Raw genomic sequence first — 18,767 nt, 5'->3', positions numbered from 1 at the left:
TCTAGTTTCTCTGTCCAAAGCAATTAAATCATTATGTGTCTGACACACACTGATCTGATATAATATCTCTTTGATAAGCCAACAGTTGTATACTGTTTACCACCTTGTTGTCATAACTGAAACATGTTTTCAGAAATAGAATGAAAATGAGAATGATTACAATTGAAGGGACTGTTTAAGTACTGTAGCATTACATATTCTGTGTGGCATGACATGCGACTTTCAGTCCTTGATCAAGTTGTAGGCTCAGGCTGATCTAATGGTACCTGTAATTTTTTCTCATTTCATGCCCATACCACTTTCCAATACACACAGTATATTTAAAGGAACCATATGTAAGATTGTGGCCAAAACTGGTAGAGAGGTGTATCCCAACCCACCCCCCCCGACCCCCCCCCCCCCCCCCCCCCGAGACTCGGATGGCGAGACACTGACTTTGTGATTAGTAGATAGGTGGAGGGTGGCGCATCAGGCCAAAACACAACATGACATGACAAAACACAACATTAACATCAGTTGAGGGCTGCAACTTCACTTTTTAAATGACAATATCCTGGCCGGACTACTGTTGTCAGTGATATAAGTATTTGAAATGAACATGATTTCTAAATGTCTAGTGACATATCAGGGCCATTTTATGATTAATTGAAATACATTTCTTACATATGGTTTCTTTAACTATTCTCATGCAGGCAACAATACAACAAGCATACAACAATAACATGTGCGAATAATATCTAAATGAACAAGTAATATGTTTATTTAATGTCATGATGTCTTGTGTTTCACAAATAAGCAAAAAGAAGAGACAGAAGAAATTATGAATGAATAAATGTGTTTTTATTTATTTTCAATAGAAAATAAAACATGTATATTTAAGTATATATACTCTTTTGATACCGTGAGGGAAATTTGGTCTGCATTTATCCCAATCTGTGAATTAGTGAAACACACTCAGCACACAGTGAGGTGAAGCACACACTAATCCCGGCGCAGTGAGCTGCCTGCAACAACAGCGGCGCTCGGGGAGCAGTGAGAGGTTAGGTGCCTTGCTCAAGGGCACTTCAGCCGCACCTACTGGTCGGGGTTCGAACCGGCAACCCTCCGGTTCCAAGTCCGAAGCACTAACCAGTAGGCCACGGCTGCCCCAAAGGTAACATAGGTACACCTGGTAATTTTTTCAGAATTTTTGAGACCTAAGTGCGTAGGCCCTGGTTGAATTGACGTGGAATGACCCATTTCATTTACAAATCAGAAATCTATACAGAACATTTGTAAATGAATGCTCAAATAATCACCAAATAGTCAGACCTAAGTAATATTAGGCTTACCCTATGCCAGATGCCATTGTTTAGTTTGCGGCCACCTGCCACAGAGACCAACTGGTCTCCCTGTCCAATCTGCATCTCTGGAACACCATGCCGCAGAAGGAGGACAAACCAGTCTTCCCCATCACTTGTGTCCCCATAGAATAAGACCCCCTCCGGATCAAAAGTCCGAAAAGAAAAATTTGACTTGGCGCTGTCCAGGAAAGGTGAGAGACAGGTTTTTAAATTAATCTTGGTACAAAAGAAAACAGATTAGGTCACAAACTCAAAAAAATAATCCTGTGCAGAAACCCTTGGGTTTCATTGAGTGGGATGGAAACGTTCATAGCAGGAGTCCAGATGCAATCTCTGTTACCAAGATTGATGAGCCCTTCACCATCGACCTGTCCTCAATAAACCAACAGGAAATAAGATATTAGATTAGATTCCACTTTATTGTCATTGTGTAGAGTACAAGTACAGAGACAACTAAATGCAGTTAGCTTCTAACCAGAACTGCAAACCAGCAGAAAAGTGCCATGTTAACAGTATAGACAGGTAGTGCAGTGCAAACAATATATGACATATAGTGCAGTGTTAAGCAATAGGCATAGTTTACAATAAGGATATGCGCAGTGTATTAACAGTAACATAAGAGCAAAATAAATATGGATATGCAGTAATATAACTACCAGGTTGCAATTTAAACCTCTGGAAAAATATGAAAGTATAAAAATATGAGAGTACTATAGGGTCTCAGGTCAGATTAAAACAAACATTTAATCACTTCATGACAAAAGATGTTTCACAGAGTACAATTAATTGATCAGCACTTACCTTGTCCATCATCGCATTCACAACAAGCCTTCCTGATGGAACAGACAAAGTCACCAAGGCTAACATCCCCAAGATAACTCTGGTGAGCCCCATTTCGGAAGATATGTGTTGTCCTAGTGTTGACCCACAGACATCTAGTGGTCTCTTTATAGATCACCCAGTCTTCAATCTTGCTTATTTCTGTTTTTGTAGGTGGGAAAATCTAGGTCAAAGAGAAAGAACATCAAGTGAGCATTTAGTTTGTGTTGCAAGTTTTCTTAAATGATATAGTGAATCATTCGATAATTCAGGGTGCATTTCAAGTGTAGAGAGAAACCAAAAAAATTTCATGAGTTTTTATCATTAAACTTTTTTATAGAAGTTTAGTTATAGAACACACTTCAAAGTTAACATGACAAGTATTTGCTGAGCTTAAACCTGTAAGACTTTAGAGTATTTATTTGAAAAAAATATGTAATAACAGAAAAATCTGTCAACTCTGCACTGCAAAAAATGATATCTTACCAAGTATTATAATCTTATATTAAGATAAAAAATCTATAGTTAGTATTGTTTTTAGTATAAAGATACTAAAATAAGTAAAGCATCTTCTTAAATTAAGATTTGCCAGTGGAGTAAGTAAAGTTACCTTAAATTGTCTCAAATCTTCAATCTTATCTTAAATTAAGATAAAATGACTTACTCCACGGGCAGATAAATGTACTTGTTTTCAATGTCTTAATTTAAGAAGATTTTGAATTATTTTAAGTCAAATAATCTTACAAGAGAGCTCAAAGTAAGTATAAGTAAAAATTATTTGTAATAACATACTGTATATACAAATGTAATCTTAGAGGCCGTTTACACGATACCGCTGGGTGGATTTCCTCGTACCGCTTTCACACCTTTAACGACTCCGGCAAGAAAAAACCTTGCGTGTACACACAGAGGTGTAACCGGCTAAATGTGCTGTAGTGCATATGCCAGACCAGTCGATGGCGCCGCTGTGCAGAAGCTTCACGATAATTCCGCGTGAATCGCGTAGAAGAAAACATTGTTGAAACAGTTTGTTAAACCAGAGAATGTCTAATAAGTGCTCTGGTTAAGCAGTCGCATGAAATAAGGAGACTACAGACAATTCGGTTTTCAATTCAACTGTTAAACTAATAAAGTTCATTTTCAAGGTATGTGACTGCTATGTGACATTTCAAATGCTTAGCCTACGCATTGCATTAGGTCTGAGCACCACTGGAGAAAACACTAACATGCAGTAAGCTAATGTTTAACTAAGTTAAGCTAACGTGTGCTTCTAACTTAGCCACTAAAGGCTGATAGGCTACATTGTGCACATAAATCATGACAGGGGGAAAAAAAACATTTTAATATGATAAATATATGGTTTGGTTTGTTTTGACAAGCAACATGTCAGGTCGAGTGCCGTGGCTGAGTTGAGAGGTGGGGCTATGTCGTCATAAAGTTGCCGGCTTCGCACCTACAGGCGTCTACACGGCGAAAGTTAGCCGGCGGTTTCAAAAGTTCCCACTTCGGAAGCCGGTTTCAAAAGCTATCGGTTTCAGTCTCCTAAACTGCCGGCGTCGTGTACATGCAAGGCGTAACCGTTAACAAAACCTCACCGGTTTCACAAAAATCGGCGTCGTGTGCACGGCCCCTTAACTTCATCAGCCTGTCTCCCTCATATTTGCATTAACTGCTGTACCTGGTGAAGACACACCTCGACCATTTGCAAATCAAGTCTTTTGTCATGTACAACGGCCTAGCTAGGTGGTTGGCGCCAATTAAAGGGGTGGTTCAGGATTTTGGACATAAGACCTCATTTCCAAGTAAGCAAGTGTGATATTTATCAGTGGAGACCGTTTTCAACACGTTTCATCCAGTCCTTCTAATTGCAGAGTTCGCAGGTGCTAGGCTAGCGCAAGTCAACGGTATGTGCTAGCCTGCCACTAAAAACAGTCTTACCCACTCCACAGTACACCCGAGGCAAATAAATTATAACGCCAGACTATCGATGTAAATGTCTGTATTGATACTGTTATTTCTAACGTTATTCTATCCTTGCATTTCAACGATCGCATTACATTTTGAGGGACTAGTTTCTTACCACGACGGAATTATACTTGCTCCGGTTAGTAGTACTGCGCCGAAAAGTAAACAGTAAAGCGCACTCCAATGGGGATACTTAGTAGTAGCCTTGGTAATATCAGTCCGCTGCTGAGATGCAAAATGACTACTACCAACTTCAGGGACCAAAGTATAACTATTGCAACGCGATGCGAGGGTAGTTGTATTTCTTACACTATTCTATCAACACAGACATTTACATCGATTGTCTGGAATTTGCCTCGGGTGTACTTTGGAGTGGGTAAGACTGTCTTTAGTGGCAGGCTAGCACATACCGTTGACTTGCGCTAGCCTAGCACCTGCGAACTCTGCAATTACAAGGACTGGATGAAACGTGTTGAAAACGGTCTCCACTGATAAATATCACACTTGCTTACTTGGAAATGAGGTCTTATGTCCAAAATCCTGAACCACCCCTTTAAGCACGCATATGTCCAGAGCGTGTCTAAACTTTTCCACTGGAGCAGACGACCCTGCTAACAGAATATAAGGCTGTGAGAAACGACAATCGAGAGGTGACTTGAACAAGGCAACTTGTTTCACGTTCTCCTCCGAATACTTGTAATAAACCTGGGAGCGTCTCCTTTTTTTAACACATCTCAGTTCGGTTTTGTTTCCACGTCATTTGTAATTCTCACCACACAACAACGACCCAACCTGTAAGAAACGAAAAGGACATAAGTACTCGTTCATTCAACTTTAGATCTAAAATCCATATTGAACTTGCATAAACTACAATAAAATCTGTGATTCTTCCTCGACAAGCATGTGAAAGAGATACATTTAGCCGTCTAGCTCCATAGACCCCCATTCAATCTCGATCACAAGGAAATTGAGTGAATTCACATAGGAATAGGCCTACCGTGCTGGTTATTCTATATGTCTAAAGAGACAAGAACCAGTGTGTATGATCTGAGTGAAGGTATATATGTCCATTAAGTGTAATAAGTGTATGGATTCAATATGCCTCCCTGCATAGGAGTATATTATATTAAATGTTGTCCACCCAGAGCACGGTGTCCAGGTTCTGAATTTCCCCAAGGGGTCAAGCCAGGGGTGGGTAAACTGCGGCCCAAGCACTTTAATCCGGCCCGCCGATCATTTCATTTTGTTATCAGGCTGCTCGCTATTTTTTTTCCTGCGATAGAGACAACATTGGTTAGCTTTACTGTAAACTGCTTTTCACTCTTCCTAGAGAACGTTTACATGTCAATGTCAAAACATCATGTTACATAGAGATGATAGGCCTACTGTTTGTTATCTCCTTTTCAGCAGATCTAACTTGAATGTTATGCTAGGCTACTCCATTTTATTGGGAACGCGTTTGAGAGCGGCAGGTTTCAGCCGGCATGTCATTATTGATAATTGATATCTCCTTTTTATAAGAAACTTGAAAGAAAAAGAAAGAAAAGACGGAAAGAAAGAATGAAGGCAATAGTAGTTCCCACTACTGACCATTTATAAACACACAGCCATAGTACAGCACTATAGCGGGAGAATTGAATTAGAAGATCATTGAGAACTAAACGTGAATTGTTCTTAAAGCAACAATGCACGATTTATACATTAATTACAAATTCAGTTAAACAGTCCACATTTTGAAACAAAATTACTTTTGACACTAAATGATAGGCTATAATTATTTGTGTGTGTGTGTGTGTTGAGGGGTGGAGAGGTGGGGGTGCGTGTTGTTGGGGGGTGCAGCCCGCCTGCCAATTTTCAAAACCCAATGTGGCCCTTGAGCCAAAAAGTTTGTCCACCCCTGGATTAAGCAGTAGGTGTATTTGCTGACAAGATGACCCTTGCAAAATATTTGATTTAAGTTCTTCCGAGTAATCGGATGTCAGAGTTGCATGTGTGTGTGTGTGGGTGGGTGAGTGTGTGATTTGTTGGTTGTGTAGGGGTGATAGAATGCAAAACCGAATTTACCACTTGACATAGTTGAGTAACGGCAGTTCAGTATGTAAAATAAACTTACAGGGAACTTTAGTTGGCTACATGATCCAAGACTGCCGTATTTGCAGATAATCATTTGTTTGGCATGCCAATGCTTGGCTTTTGTTAAAGTTAGCAAGAAAAAGACACTGTACATTCTAAAAAAGCCTTTATTGCTTTATTGTAATCCCAAAACACACGAAATGTTGTGTAAGCTATTGGACGTTGGCAAGTTAGCAAGCTAACTACACTCCACTGTTTTGAATGGACACGTCTTGTGTAATCTAAACATCTTTATGATAAACTAAGACTAGCAGTGCATTCCAAATAAAACTGTTTTAGCAATCGAGTTCCCTGTGAATTGTACACCCTGTGCAGTGGGTAGGGAGTAGGGAATACAGTGGAAGGACCTTTGGGATCGGAATGCAACCTTAGATAATATGCCCACAGCAAAATAATTGGTAGATTATAATTGCCACACCCCTGGGCGCATGGTGAAAAAATCCTCACTTTATTGAGTGTAAAATAAGAATAAGCCTTGCTTTGCGCCACCGGTTGCACAATAATGCCCATAGTCACACATTAAAGCATTAACATCTTTGAATGTTAAGATGTAACAAGAGAGAACGGACAAGGCAAGGTTCAGGCATTGCCAAAGTCCTTTTAGGCAAGTCCTTCCATTCGGTGGCCATATCGCAGTGCATCTATTTCGGGCAGAACTGCACGTGCGCAAGGCTTCACTCAAGGATACTCTCCCAGACAGCAGACTGGATGTGCAATGTATGCCGTGTCAATGTGTGCAGATACTAATACATGCAAACTTTTAATTTAAATGATTAATTATAAGAATTAAAAAACTTGTTATAGAAACAGACACAACATTTTCTACCAGGACCCCCATACAAAACATTAGGAATTCCAATGATTTTAAACTTCAAACAAGTGTCCACCCACCAGGAGGAAGACGTTTGCCAATGACGCCTGGCCAGACTCTTTGCACGAAGAGAAGCGAAGTCACGAGGCCATTGGAGGACATTAACATTCTCACAACAGCCCCTTTCAAATTACTCCCTACATAAAGGCATAATGCCTCTTCAGTGTTAAAATAGTAATGAAATGAATATTAAATCAAAAACAAGAATATAACATATAAACAGATAAGTGACCTAAAATAAAGAATGTTTTAATGGTTATTTACAATAAGCTACCCCTGCCCTGCCTAAAGACTAGGTAAAACATAATGACAGTGTTGCTGTTTATAAGATAAGGTTTATAAGATTTACATTTGTCTATCCTCTGTAAATGTCATGCTGAGGTGAGTTTAAAAGGTGTCACCTTTACGCTGCTCAGAACCTATTCTATCAATAGTCTTTGTGATGAAATCAAACTCCCAATAGACTTGCCTAAAATTGTGTTTGAAAACAAATGAGTTGAATATAATAATATGTAGGTTTATTGTAATAGGCTATGGTATAATTAATGTATGTCACAATTTATCAATTATTTTTCAAAAAAATAATCTTTAAGGGATTATTTTTCATGTCCCGGAGCCCTCTAGCATTTGGGCAAATAGCATGGTACAATACCACTTGCAGAAAATGGCAGTGATGTGTGACTGTGCACTACTTAACACCGCCCTCTAGTGGGAGGGAGACCATGTTACAAGGACAGCATTTTTAAAGGGTAAACCAGAAGCTAGCTCCACAGTTTGTTTATTAACCTTTCATGTTTTTCACGTTTCACAGAACTTGTGCATTTGGAAATTATCTGACTACAGAGGTCAGAGAGAAACACCAGGTTCCCTCTACACAATTCTGTTCTTCCAGCTAAACACAAGTAGGTGTGTGTGTGTGTAGAAGGGTGAAGGTGCGTCTAGATGAGGGCCAACATGTGACCGTGCAAATATGTGCCTTGACTCACTTGCAAACTTTGTCTTTAGCTGCTCAGTTGGCCTGTAGGTGACCACTGGTGACCAATGGAAATAAAACAATAATAATAATAAGAAGAAGCGCTTAATATAATAATATAATAAGAAGCGCTTAAAGAACTAAATGTATGTTGAACAGGAATGTCCCCTCTTAAACAACCCAAAACTATCACAGAAACGGAGAGCACTGGGCAACTCATTCCCCTAACATGGAACCACTGAGGAAAAGTGTCTTGAATTAGACCTAGCGTTTATAACTGGTCGACACAACAGACGCTCATCAGAAGACCGCAGTGGGCGGTTGGGGATGTAGGTTTTGATTATTGAATTAAAATAACTAGGATCCAGTCAGTGTCCTATATGCCAAAGTGAGAGATTAAATGTAATTCTGGCTACTATAGGGAGCCAATGGAGAGTAACCAGGAGAGGAGTTACATGTGTCCTCTTTGGCTGATTGAAGACCAGGCGTGCTCCAGCATTCTGAATCAGCTGTAATGATCTTATTACACAAGCGGGTAAGCCAACTAAAAGTGAATTACAATAGTCCAGCTTGGAGATGACCATGGTCTGAACAAGAAGTTGTGTGGAATCTTATGTCAGATAAGGTCTGATCTTCCTAATGTTGTAAAGCATAAACCGACATGATTTTGCAATACAGTGAGTCAAGTTGAGTCAAGCTGGATGTTAATCTGTTGGGGAATAGCTGTAATAATGATATAGTAAGTGATGGAAATTCAGGTTTTTTGTCAGGGAAAGTCAGGGAAAAGTCATGGAATTTAACATTTGACTTAGAGTAGGAACCCTGTAAAGAATATCTGGGTTCATTGAATTCAACAATTTTAGAACCTTATTGTTGCAGAACAGAATCTTTTAGAATGTTTAAAACTCCCCTGCTGAAGGGTTAAATAGCTTTGTTCTATAACAGAGCAAAGAAATAAGACCTCCTCTTTATGTTGGGTCGTCAGGTTAATACTTTATTCATATGATTGTAGCATGGAGACAGAGAAAGAGATAGGGAGAGACAGAGAACGAGAGATGAATAGAGGAGAAAAACCAATGAGAGAAGTAATATTAAAAAAATAAAGTTGTGGACTTGTTTGGGTGTTTTGTGGCTACAAGCCTTTGCATTAAATAATAACACAAAGTCATCAAAAACACATACTTTTTAAAGCCCTACAGTGCAGGCTTCTAAAACTATGGCACAGTATCACATTAACATGTATACGAAACTTGACAACTTAGCCACATTCATCTAACTAAAGTCAATCTCTTTGCGTGTTCAGAGTGTCAGCACTCTTGTTTGATACCTCAAGTTACCCCCACTCTGCAGGCAATCATGTTCAGTGGGGCCATACATAAATATCATTACCAGAACAAGACGTAAAAAGAATCAGTAAAGCACAGACTACCATATCACAAAATCCCGTCTGAACTTTTTGAACTGGCAGGTTCTCTGTTCTCTGTCAGATACTTGTGAATGTAACATGGCAAAAAATATGGTATGGGATGATTTCAGAATAAATTGTAAAACTGATTTTTTTTTTGGCCAAACAAATGTATGGATTCATGATACATATTTCTATATTTTTCTGTAGTTTATTTTTGTTTTGTTGTTTGTTTATCTCATGAGAGTAAAGGGATTGAGGGAGGTAGGGAAGGCCTTTTCAAAGCAACGCAAAACAAATAAGGACCTACCAAAAACAGGGCAAACCCCAAAGGGATATGGTGATTGTTTTGGTTTTTCTTTTATTCTCCACTCACTCACTCACACACACGCACACACACACACACACACACACACACACACACACACACACACACACACACACACACACACAAAAGGCTTGTAACCACACCCAAGCAAACCCACGTCGGCCTCTACAATTGGTCAGGCTGTGCTTTGTACCCTCCGGAAACGAACAGTGTTGCGGTTTCATCGCTCGCTTTCAAACGCACTCACACTTCAAAGGCAAGCTGTAAAATGTTTTGGAAATGGCCAGGAGAGGGGGAAATGGGGTGAGGAGGGCAGTAGAGGTGCGGGAGGAGAGAGGGATGGAGGGAGGGAGGAAGGGAGGAAGAGGGGGCGGTGTAGAATTGGACAGCTTCCATACTGATTCAGGCAAAAAAAGTGGCAGCTGTTCTTTTTTTGGTATTTAGATTTAAAATATATAAAAAGTTGTGGGTGGGCGATAAAGGGATGTGGTGCAAAGTGATCAAGTGATAAAGAAAAAAAAAGTAGTAGTTTGAAGTTTCAGGGGAAAAGAAGAGCTGAGACTGTGTTGACAATAGCAGAGGAGATGCTGTAGGCAAGTGCTGCTCATGCGTTGTGAATATTGAACCCAAGTTTCTTGTCATGTTGCTAAGACTACTGTAGATATACCAAGACTTCATAATGGTTCATTACATGTTATTTTTTTTCAAGTCAGAAAACAGATTCTATTCCATCTACCATAGTGTTTTCTCTTATGATCTTCATCAACCTCAGGACTAAAATTACATTCATATTTATGTATACTCAAAAACCCTTTTCGCAGAATCCTTGTCCTTCTACCAAAAGGGGTTAAAAATTAAACAAAAACAAAACAAATTATCTGGTATAAAAATCACAGAGAGATATACATAACAGAAAAAAACTCCCAGCAGGCATCTAGGGGGAACTCCAGTACAATGGACTCTAAGCCCAACCCCTACTGAGACACTGTCAGGATCGACTGACGTCATCCCTGTTGTCCCCGCCATGGCGCAGCAGAGGGGAAGAGAGGAGCTGCTAGTGGCTAACGGAAGCGCAGTCTGGGACATGGCAGAATTCTCTAGAACATCTCTGCCACTTACAGACTGGGTCAGGTTAGACTTAAAGGAGCTCTCCCTGTTAGCCCTCAAGAATAGAGGAAGGGGGAGATCAGTCCATCTATTGTCACATTTTCCTTTTTTTTTTTGGATTTCAGGAAAACTCTTATAATGACAGCCATGGCAGGTACCTTTATCTGTCCATCTTTCTGACTGTCCCTTTCTTTCTCCCTCGTTTCCTCTGCCTAAATGCTCTCAGACTCAGCCAAGTCAAAAAAGAGTGTGTCTTTGGTTGGACACCAGGGGGAGCAGGGGAACGGAAGGCCACTAACTATAAGGTCAATATTTGTGTAGGCTAATTATTTATGCCATTAAAATCCACAGAAATGAGATGAATAGTAAGAAGACTAGAAGTACCGGAACCAGGTAGTCTAACTGCTCTAACTCTTGGTTATTGGCCAGTTTGTATATAATACATGTTCAAGATAGTGAAGCCTGAAGCTGCATACTGTTTTCTTGTAACCTATAAGAGTATGATGAAAGATTGATCCAGATTGTTGTGGTATGCTGAAAAAAGGCCTCAGTCAACATAGATCTGTGTCCCCTGGCCACCGAGGTTTTTGTTAGTGTTTTAGAGGCATCAGTTATTGACAATCAGGCACAGACTTACTTTCAGCCTTCAGTTGCTCTGTAAAGCCTGACAGTGGAAGGGTACCATCTAATGTACACACTTAAAAAGACCTACGAGAGGCAAATCCATCTAGCATAGGAATGATATGACGTGCATACCTCAGATCTCTATGGAATGGATCAAGACCTACATAGCTGAGAATAGCCACATATGTTAATAGGCACACACATGCGCGTGCAAATCTATGCACACAGGCACACGCACGCACACAAACAAACACACACACATACATACGTACACTACACACACACCCTCTGGTACAACCACATCTACATCCACTCATCATAGTTTTGCTATCTGACCCCATTTATGCAGAATGACATAACCAGCTTATCCCTTTCTTTTCGTAATACATTTAGCCTGCATTTGAGGTGTTCATATCATTATCATCATTATTATTATTCATTATATCAATATTATTATAATTATTCGGCTACAGTGGGAAGCATACTGAACTAAACTGTCGCAAAACACACACCCTGTTAGCTGTTATATTCTTATTATATCATAGTTATTAACAGAAGGAGTCTGAGAAGACAAACAATCAAGCTCTACAGTTACTACAGAAAGATGTGACTAAAGGAGTGGTGTGCAGGAGGCACATCTGACCAGGAGGAGAGAGGACGGGAGGAAGAGCAAGACTGTCTGTCTTTCCCTTCTCATGCCTCCTCTTCAACTTTCACTGCCCTTCCAAAAGACCTATTCGTCCCTTTACCCCCTTTCTCTAAAATTTCCTACGTCTCATGACTACTTTTACAAAAAGAGAGGCAAGGACTGTCAAGTGCTGTTAGTTTTACCAAAGAGCAACAAAATAACAAAGCAAAAAACATAACAGTAAGTCCTCTGCCAAAAGGCTTGGTCTTCTGGTTTTATTTCTTTAAATATTCCTTTAGAGATGCAGACTCTAGAATGTTCTCCTATGGGTTGGCACTGTCCCTCTTTTTGCCGCTGCCACTGCTGCCCCCATAGAGGCTGGGGTTCGCCATCAAGGTATGTGGCGCGATGCCCGCGTAAGGAGCAGTGGCCGCGGCATAGTTGAAGAGAGCAGGCAGAAAGGGCAGGGGCTCAGCCTTGTCCCCAGATGCCCCCATCATGTTCAAGGCCATCGGCAGGGTGGCTAGATTGTAGGGGTAGGCTAGCAGCTGCGGGGCACACAGTAGAGGGTATGGGTCGCGGTAGAAGGGCAGTTTGGCCAAATCTCCTGGTGCAACCATCTTGCCCAGTGACGCAAAGGGAAGGGGCCCGGCAGGGTAAGACATGAGAAAGTTGTCCTCTTGTTTTTTCCCAGTGCGAAAGCCTCCGGGCATAATCAAGGGCAAAGGGAAGTCCTGGATGGGGTAGCCTCTGTTCTCCCTTTGGGGCTCCCCAGGAATGCTGGAGGGAGTGCTCTCCCGCTTTTCCTCAGACACCCTGGGGAGCAGCAGAGCGTGGGCTGAGGGGCGCTCGCTGCCCCCCGCCGAACTTGTTGGCAATATGAGCCCCTGCCGGCCGAGCCGGCGGGACTGCTGTGCCTCCTGTTTCGCCCGAGCCAGATCTGCCGCGCTTGGGGAATGCCGGGGTGACTTTGAACGCCTATGCAAAGGGTGGCTTGTAGTGGTTTGAACGACGGAGCATTTTGGAGATGGCGCCGGGCTCACTGGCTCCTCTTTGGGCACCAGTAGAGTCATCTCCTGCTCCCTGTGCTGTTGTTCCATCTGGAAGTTGGACAGCCCAACAGTGTGTTTCACCCTTTCCCTCTCTCTCTCCCTTTCCCTCTCTCTCTCCCTTTCCCTCTCCTCTCTCTCCCTCTCTCTCTCCCGTTCCCTCTCCCACTTCCTCTCTCTCTCCCTCTCTCTCTCCCTCTCTCTCTCCCTCTCTCTCTCCCTGGCCAGGATGGTTGGCATGGTAAGGTCCTGTGCTTCGCTGTCGCAAGGACTGCAGGACAAGGCAGGGACCCTGAGATCCTGGGCCTCTTGTGCATTGTTAAAAAGCATAAGAGGTCCCCTTTTACCCTGTTTCTCTGAATCTAAGGAGCTCTCACGCTCTACATTTGCCAGCCTGCTGGGGTCTGTTGTCAGGTGTATGGCTAAAGCATTGTCAGCTTTTACCTGGGGTTTAGCTGGCATGACAGAATAGCAACTATTTGGCCTCTCTGTCAGTCTCTGTGCAGGACTGCGTATCCTCTGATCAAGAGCGTCCAGGCTTTTCTTTTCAGGTGTTCTGTAGTCTAAACACTCTGCTCCATTTAGGACCAAAACACTGTGCAGATTGGGTGATGACAAAAACCTATGGCCATCTGCTGCGGAGTTGGGGAGGCTGTCTGGGGTGGCTGGCTTTGTACATTGTGGAATCTGAGAGGGGCTTTGTACACTCTGCTGCGGGCTTTGTACTGTGGGACTTCTGTCGATGGTCACCGCCTCTGGGACATCAGAGGCCTCTGGCATTTGCTTCTCTGCTTGGGCCTCACAAGGTTGGCTCAGACTAGACGACTTAACACATTCAGCGAACACCTGCTTTTGCTCTTGTGGTGTAGTTAATGTAGTGTAGTTAATGACTGGCGTTGCCTGCACATGGTCACTGTTGGTCTCTTGTGGCTCACTCTGAGACCGATCTGCCAGTTTTGGGCTCACACTGAGCATGCTCAGTTGGGCCTCCGCTGCCATGGCTGGGCTGCTTAACTCATGCCTCCTGAGGTGGCGACTCAGTGCTGTGGCTGTCTTGCACACCTTGTTGCAATGCGAACAGATGTTCCTGGTGAAAGGTTTCCTGCCCACTCGAGTTGGACTATCCTTCTCTGTGATGTCTCTAGCCTGGTCGCTGCTGGCATCTGTTTCCATTGCCTCATGCTTGTCTGCAGGGGGGCTCTTGAGACATGGTTTGGGGTGCTGGGTCTTCTGATGCTCCTCCAGCTTGGACTGGGAGGGAAATGAAGCCTGACACAGCATGCACACAAACTCCATCAAATGTGTCAGCTCGTGCTTGTCTCGCTTTCTCACGCTGGAGAACCACCGGCCACAAGTGCCACACTCTGCTGCCGTGCCTCCCACTGACCAGCTCCGGTCCTGTTTGTCAGTGGATGATGGCTTTGAGGTTTCCAGGAAGGGCTTTGAGTCGGAGGAAGGCAACTCGGGTGTTGGCAGGCTCTGTTCTTCCTCTACAGTGTCTTTATCCTCTTTCAAAGGACCAGGTGCATCTCCATTGTTCACAACACTCTCTATATCTTGTTGCATGATGTCGCTCTCCTCCTCCTCTGTCTTAAGTGCCTGGTCTTCCTCGTCCACCCCATCATCCTCTGGCTTTTCCGGCTCCTCCTCCTCCTCCTCCTCTACTGGATTGTCTGTGTGGTTTGCGAGTCTCTCGCCTCTCAGCGTCCGCCTCAGAGATCGCTTGTAGTGTAGCTTGCGCTGCCAGCTTTTCACCTTCTGCATGTGTGGGGCTTTGCGCTTGGGCTTGTAGGAGTAATAAGGTCTCCAGAGGTTGTCCTCTCCGTCCTGATCACTGTCCTCCTCTCGCACCTCCTGACGGAAGTAATACTCCCTCACCTTGGTCAGAGTCTTGGGGGTTTTCTTCCGAGGCTCCCCCTCCACCTCCTCCTTACTGGAGCTCCTATGGGGCCGGTGTTTGTGGCGGTGGTGATGAGTGTGCCGCAGCTCCCGCTGTTCTTCAGATGCGGAGGCATCGCCCTTTTTGGCTTTGCTGGCTGAAAGGTCTTTGTCCCTCATGAGGTCTGTCTCAGAGATGCTCCGTTTGACAATAGCCTCTTCCCCGATACGCACAGTGATCTGGCACAGCGGTCCCGTGCCCTTAGCTTCGGACGTTGCGCCGTGGCTGGATGGCTTACTTGAGTGAGAGTCACTTTTGCTGTGCGACTTGCGCGCCTTGTGATGAGCTTTCACTGTCCCTGTTTGTTTGCTCTCAGTGATGTCTGTGGGTTCTGAGGCATTGCCCATATCCCTGTGGGTGTCCGTGTACTCTTTTTGTGCGAGTTTCTTTGTTGACCGCTGAGTTCTTACCAGCGGCTGCCCACTAGGCAGTGGGGAGGTGGAGCTGTTTGGAGGGCTTTGTGCACTACCAGTTGAGATCTGATTACTGTGAACAATTACAGAAGACGAGACCGCTGTGCCATGCACGATGACGGATGGCTTACTGTGTCCATAGGTGATGACTGAAGAAGCAGCTGTGGTCGGACTGCAGTCCCCCTTGGGAGGCTTGGGAGCCCTGCCATTGCCACCAGCCGGCCCCAGTTCGGACATATTTCCCTCTGTTCCGCTCACTGGCATGCCTGCCTGGGCAGCAGCCAGCTTGCCGACTTCATCCTGACCCAGACTCAAGCTGATGGGGAATGCATCTGGGTCAGCCTTCAGGCCCGTTGGGTGAGCATCAGCGAGGAGGGCCTGCAGTTCACCTTCACCCAGGTTGGTCGGCAGAGCACAGTCCAAAGACAGGGGATCTGGCATCAGACCGTCCACCATCGAGTGGCTGTAGGTCTTGTAGGGCCTTTTCTGGGAGCGCATGGGCAGCAGGCGGTACAGCTTGAGGCCGTTGACTTTCTGCTTATAGCCTCCATTTGCTGTTTTCTCGCTGGAGATGAGGCTGGGGCTGATGCCGTGTACGGCCTTCTGGTGGGTCTTGAGGTTGTAGTAAGTGGGGAAGGCCTCCCAGCAGAAGATGCACTGGTAGCGCCGCTCCCCTGTGTGCCAGATCTCGTGCTTGGTGCGGTATTCCGCCAGGGCAAAGACTTTGTCGCAGTAGTGGCAGGGGTACTTCCGGCGCCAGGAGTGGACGTTGGAGTGCCGCTTGAGGCTGGACAGGGTCATGTAGGAGCGCTCACACACAGTGCAAAAGTATATGATGTGACCGTCCACAATCTTGGCAAAGTGATCGTCCTCAGTGATCAGCCCCTCCTCGTGAGGGAATGAGACTCGGTGGCGCCCCAGAAAGCCACGTCCTTTCTTCCGGCCAGCTCCGGTCATGTGACCTGGCTCAGCCGACTCGTCCACTCCCACCTCTTCTCCTGCCTCACGCTCCCCTGCCTCCTCTCCCTCGTCCATGGGCTCCTGTTTGGGCTGGATGGGGAGAGCTGGCAAGGCCTGCTTGCACATGGCCTCGTGGGACTGTAGTCTTTTGTTATGGATGAAGGCTTTGCCACAGTGGCGGCAGCTGAGGGCTCGGCTGCCGCGATGCAGCCTCATGTGGACGGTGAGGGAGGAGGCGGTGCTGAAAAGGCGGTGGCACACCCCGCACAGAAGCTCCGGCTTCAGGATCTCCTGGGAGGCATCACCAGGCAGAGAGGGAGCAGCCGGTGCAGGGGGAGGAGGAGGGGGGCTGAGGGGAGGGGGAGAAGGAGAAGGAGGGGGGTCACCCGGGCAGGCAGCATTCAGCTCCCTCCGTGGGGTCTCTCCATCGGCTTGTTTGCCTTTGGAGCTGTGGTCCATCCTCCTCTCTGACTCCCTCGCCCCCTGGCCCTGGAAGGCCTTGGTGCTCAGTTTGAAAAGGATATGTGCTGTCTCTGTCGTTGAGTGCTCTGGGTTAGTGCCATGTGGGAGGCTCCCCCCGGAGGCGTCCCCTGAACAGCCCTCCGCTGCTCCAGCGGGGGGCCTCTGAAAATGGGGATCAGGACCAGCTGCAGGAAAGGGTGGTGTGGATTTAGAGTCCTTCCTGACTGATGCAGAGAGATCAATGAGAGAGGAAGAGGAGGAGAAAGAAGCAGAGGAGCGGGGAGCGGCTGGCAAGTTGTTGTGTTTTACTGGCGTACGGGGCAGCTGCTTGTCCGTGAGGGAATCCATTTTCCTCATGCCCTCTGCCAGGCTTGTGTCATGCCCCGTAACAGAGGTTGGGGAAAGAGGGATGGGGCAGTGGTTTTGTGCCATGGGGACTGGCAACCCAGCGCTGAGGGGAAAGCGGAGAGATATTTTTGTCGTTTGTCCGACATCTGCCCGGTTGCTCTCCTCCCCCATCCTATTCCCTTTCAGTTTTTTGCTTTTCATTTGCTCACGCTCCTCAATCCTCAATCTGAAAAGGCCAAAAGGCACCACCAGGCTGCAGTCTGCCGCCTTGGACAGATGCCTGGCAACTCAGGGGTCTCGCTGGGAGATGCGAGACACGTAAATGTAGTCCGGCAGGCCGTACAGCGCCCCAGACGGGAGGCTGGAGGGCACGACCACTCTCTCTGTCCCAGGAGTGGTGATGGATGAAAAGGAAGTATCCAAGGTAGTGCTGGTGCCAAGGGAAGACGATAGACGGTGGTGGTACAAGCGGCAGCTAGGATGCTCCGTTGGGCGTGGAAGTCTGTGTTGTCAGCGGCGACGAGTGTGACTTCAAATGGCAGGCCGAGGTCGTCCAAGTGCCCCTGATTCAGCTCAGAGAGACGCCTGCTGGGGTGATGGGGGTCCCATAGCTCCACCTGGGACACCATGGCCCTACCCCCAAACCTAAAAAGGATAAGAAGATAAAAGGATTAACGCGGGCCAAGAAAAACACAGAAACAGAAAGTGCTTCAAGGTCATATTAAGAAGGCATTTGTGCACAGTGACTATGATCTAAATACGTTATGCTGGCAAAATTCTCTGCCCATAAAACAGGGCACAAGACCGTGCCGAAATAGACAGAGCAGAAAATGAGGAAAAGATCTATGCTAATCGCACACAGGCACTTGCTCAGTTGGGGCATTGGGTGAGGGGGCAGAGAGAGGGGAAAGGAGCACGGTGTTTGCATTTTGGCATAGACAGGACTTGCATAAGGAATCTGAGAGGTGCGGAGCACTGCTCCAGTGTGATCACGAAAATCCGGAAGTAGAGACCTAGACATATAGGATCCAATTTGTAAACGAATCAACAAAACGGTTGTTTACTGTGGTGCGGTTTGGATTTTGGAATATTTGTATTTTTTGTATATATATTTGTTTGTATTTTTTAAGCTTGTTAGGAACCCACACGATAACCTTAGGTGTGCGTGTGTACATGTGTGTGGTAGGAGGAGGATTAGGTGTGTGGCGTTTCTGTGTGTGTGTGTGTGGAAGGGGGGGGGGGTTGTTTTTCCATTCTGTTCATCCGGTCGTCTCTGTCGCAGTGAGGCCTGAGAGAATGAGCAATGGCGATTTCCATTACAACGTAGAGTGAAAATGCTGCGCACATTTGTGCAAGAATCCCTCGCTGCACGCACACGCCACTCTAAAGCCACCCCTATA

General features: G+C 45.1%; 1 protein-coding gene across 1 annotated transcript; it reads right to left on the bottom strand.

Moving 5' to 3' along the window:
- Positions 1 to 9,084: 9,084 nt before the first annotated feature.
- On the bottom strand, positions 9,085 to 17,715 carry zbtb4 (zinc finger and BTB domain containing 4). The gene has a single exon (XM_076289165.1). It carries the CDS (start codon positions 17,566 to 17,568, stop codon positions 12,520 to 12,522), a length of 5,049 nt encoding a protein of 1,682 aa, XP_076145280.1. The 5' UTR covers positions 17,569 to 17,715; the 3' UTR covers positions 9,085 to 12,519.
- Between the last annotated feature and the right edge of the window lie 1,052 nt (positions 17,716 to 18,767).

The sequence above is a fragment of the Alosa pseudoharengus genome, unplaced genomic scaffold, assembly GCF_046254945.1.
Source record: "Alosa pseudoharengus isolate Yale_2024_CS ecotype anadromous, Long Island Sound unplaced genomic scaffold, YU_APseudo_1.1 YU_APseudo_1.1_scf_17, whole genome shotgun sequence".
NCBI lineage: Eukaryota > Metazoa > Chordata > Actinopteri > Clupeiformes > Clupeidae > Alosa > Alosa pseudoharengus.
The sequence above is the reverse complement of the archived record's forward strand: the minus strand, read 5'-3'. Positions and strand labels throughout refer to the sequence as shown.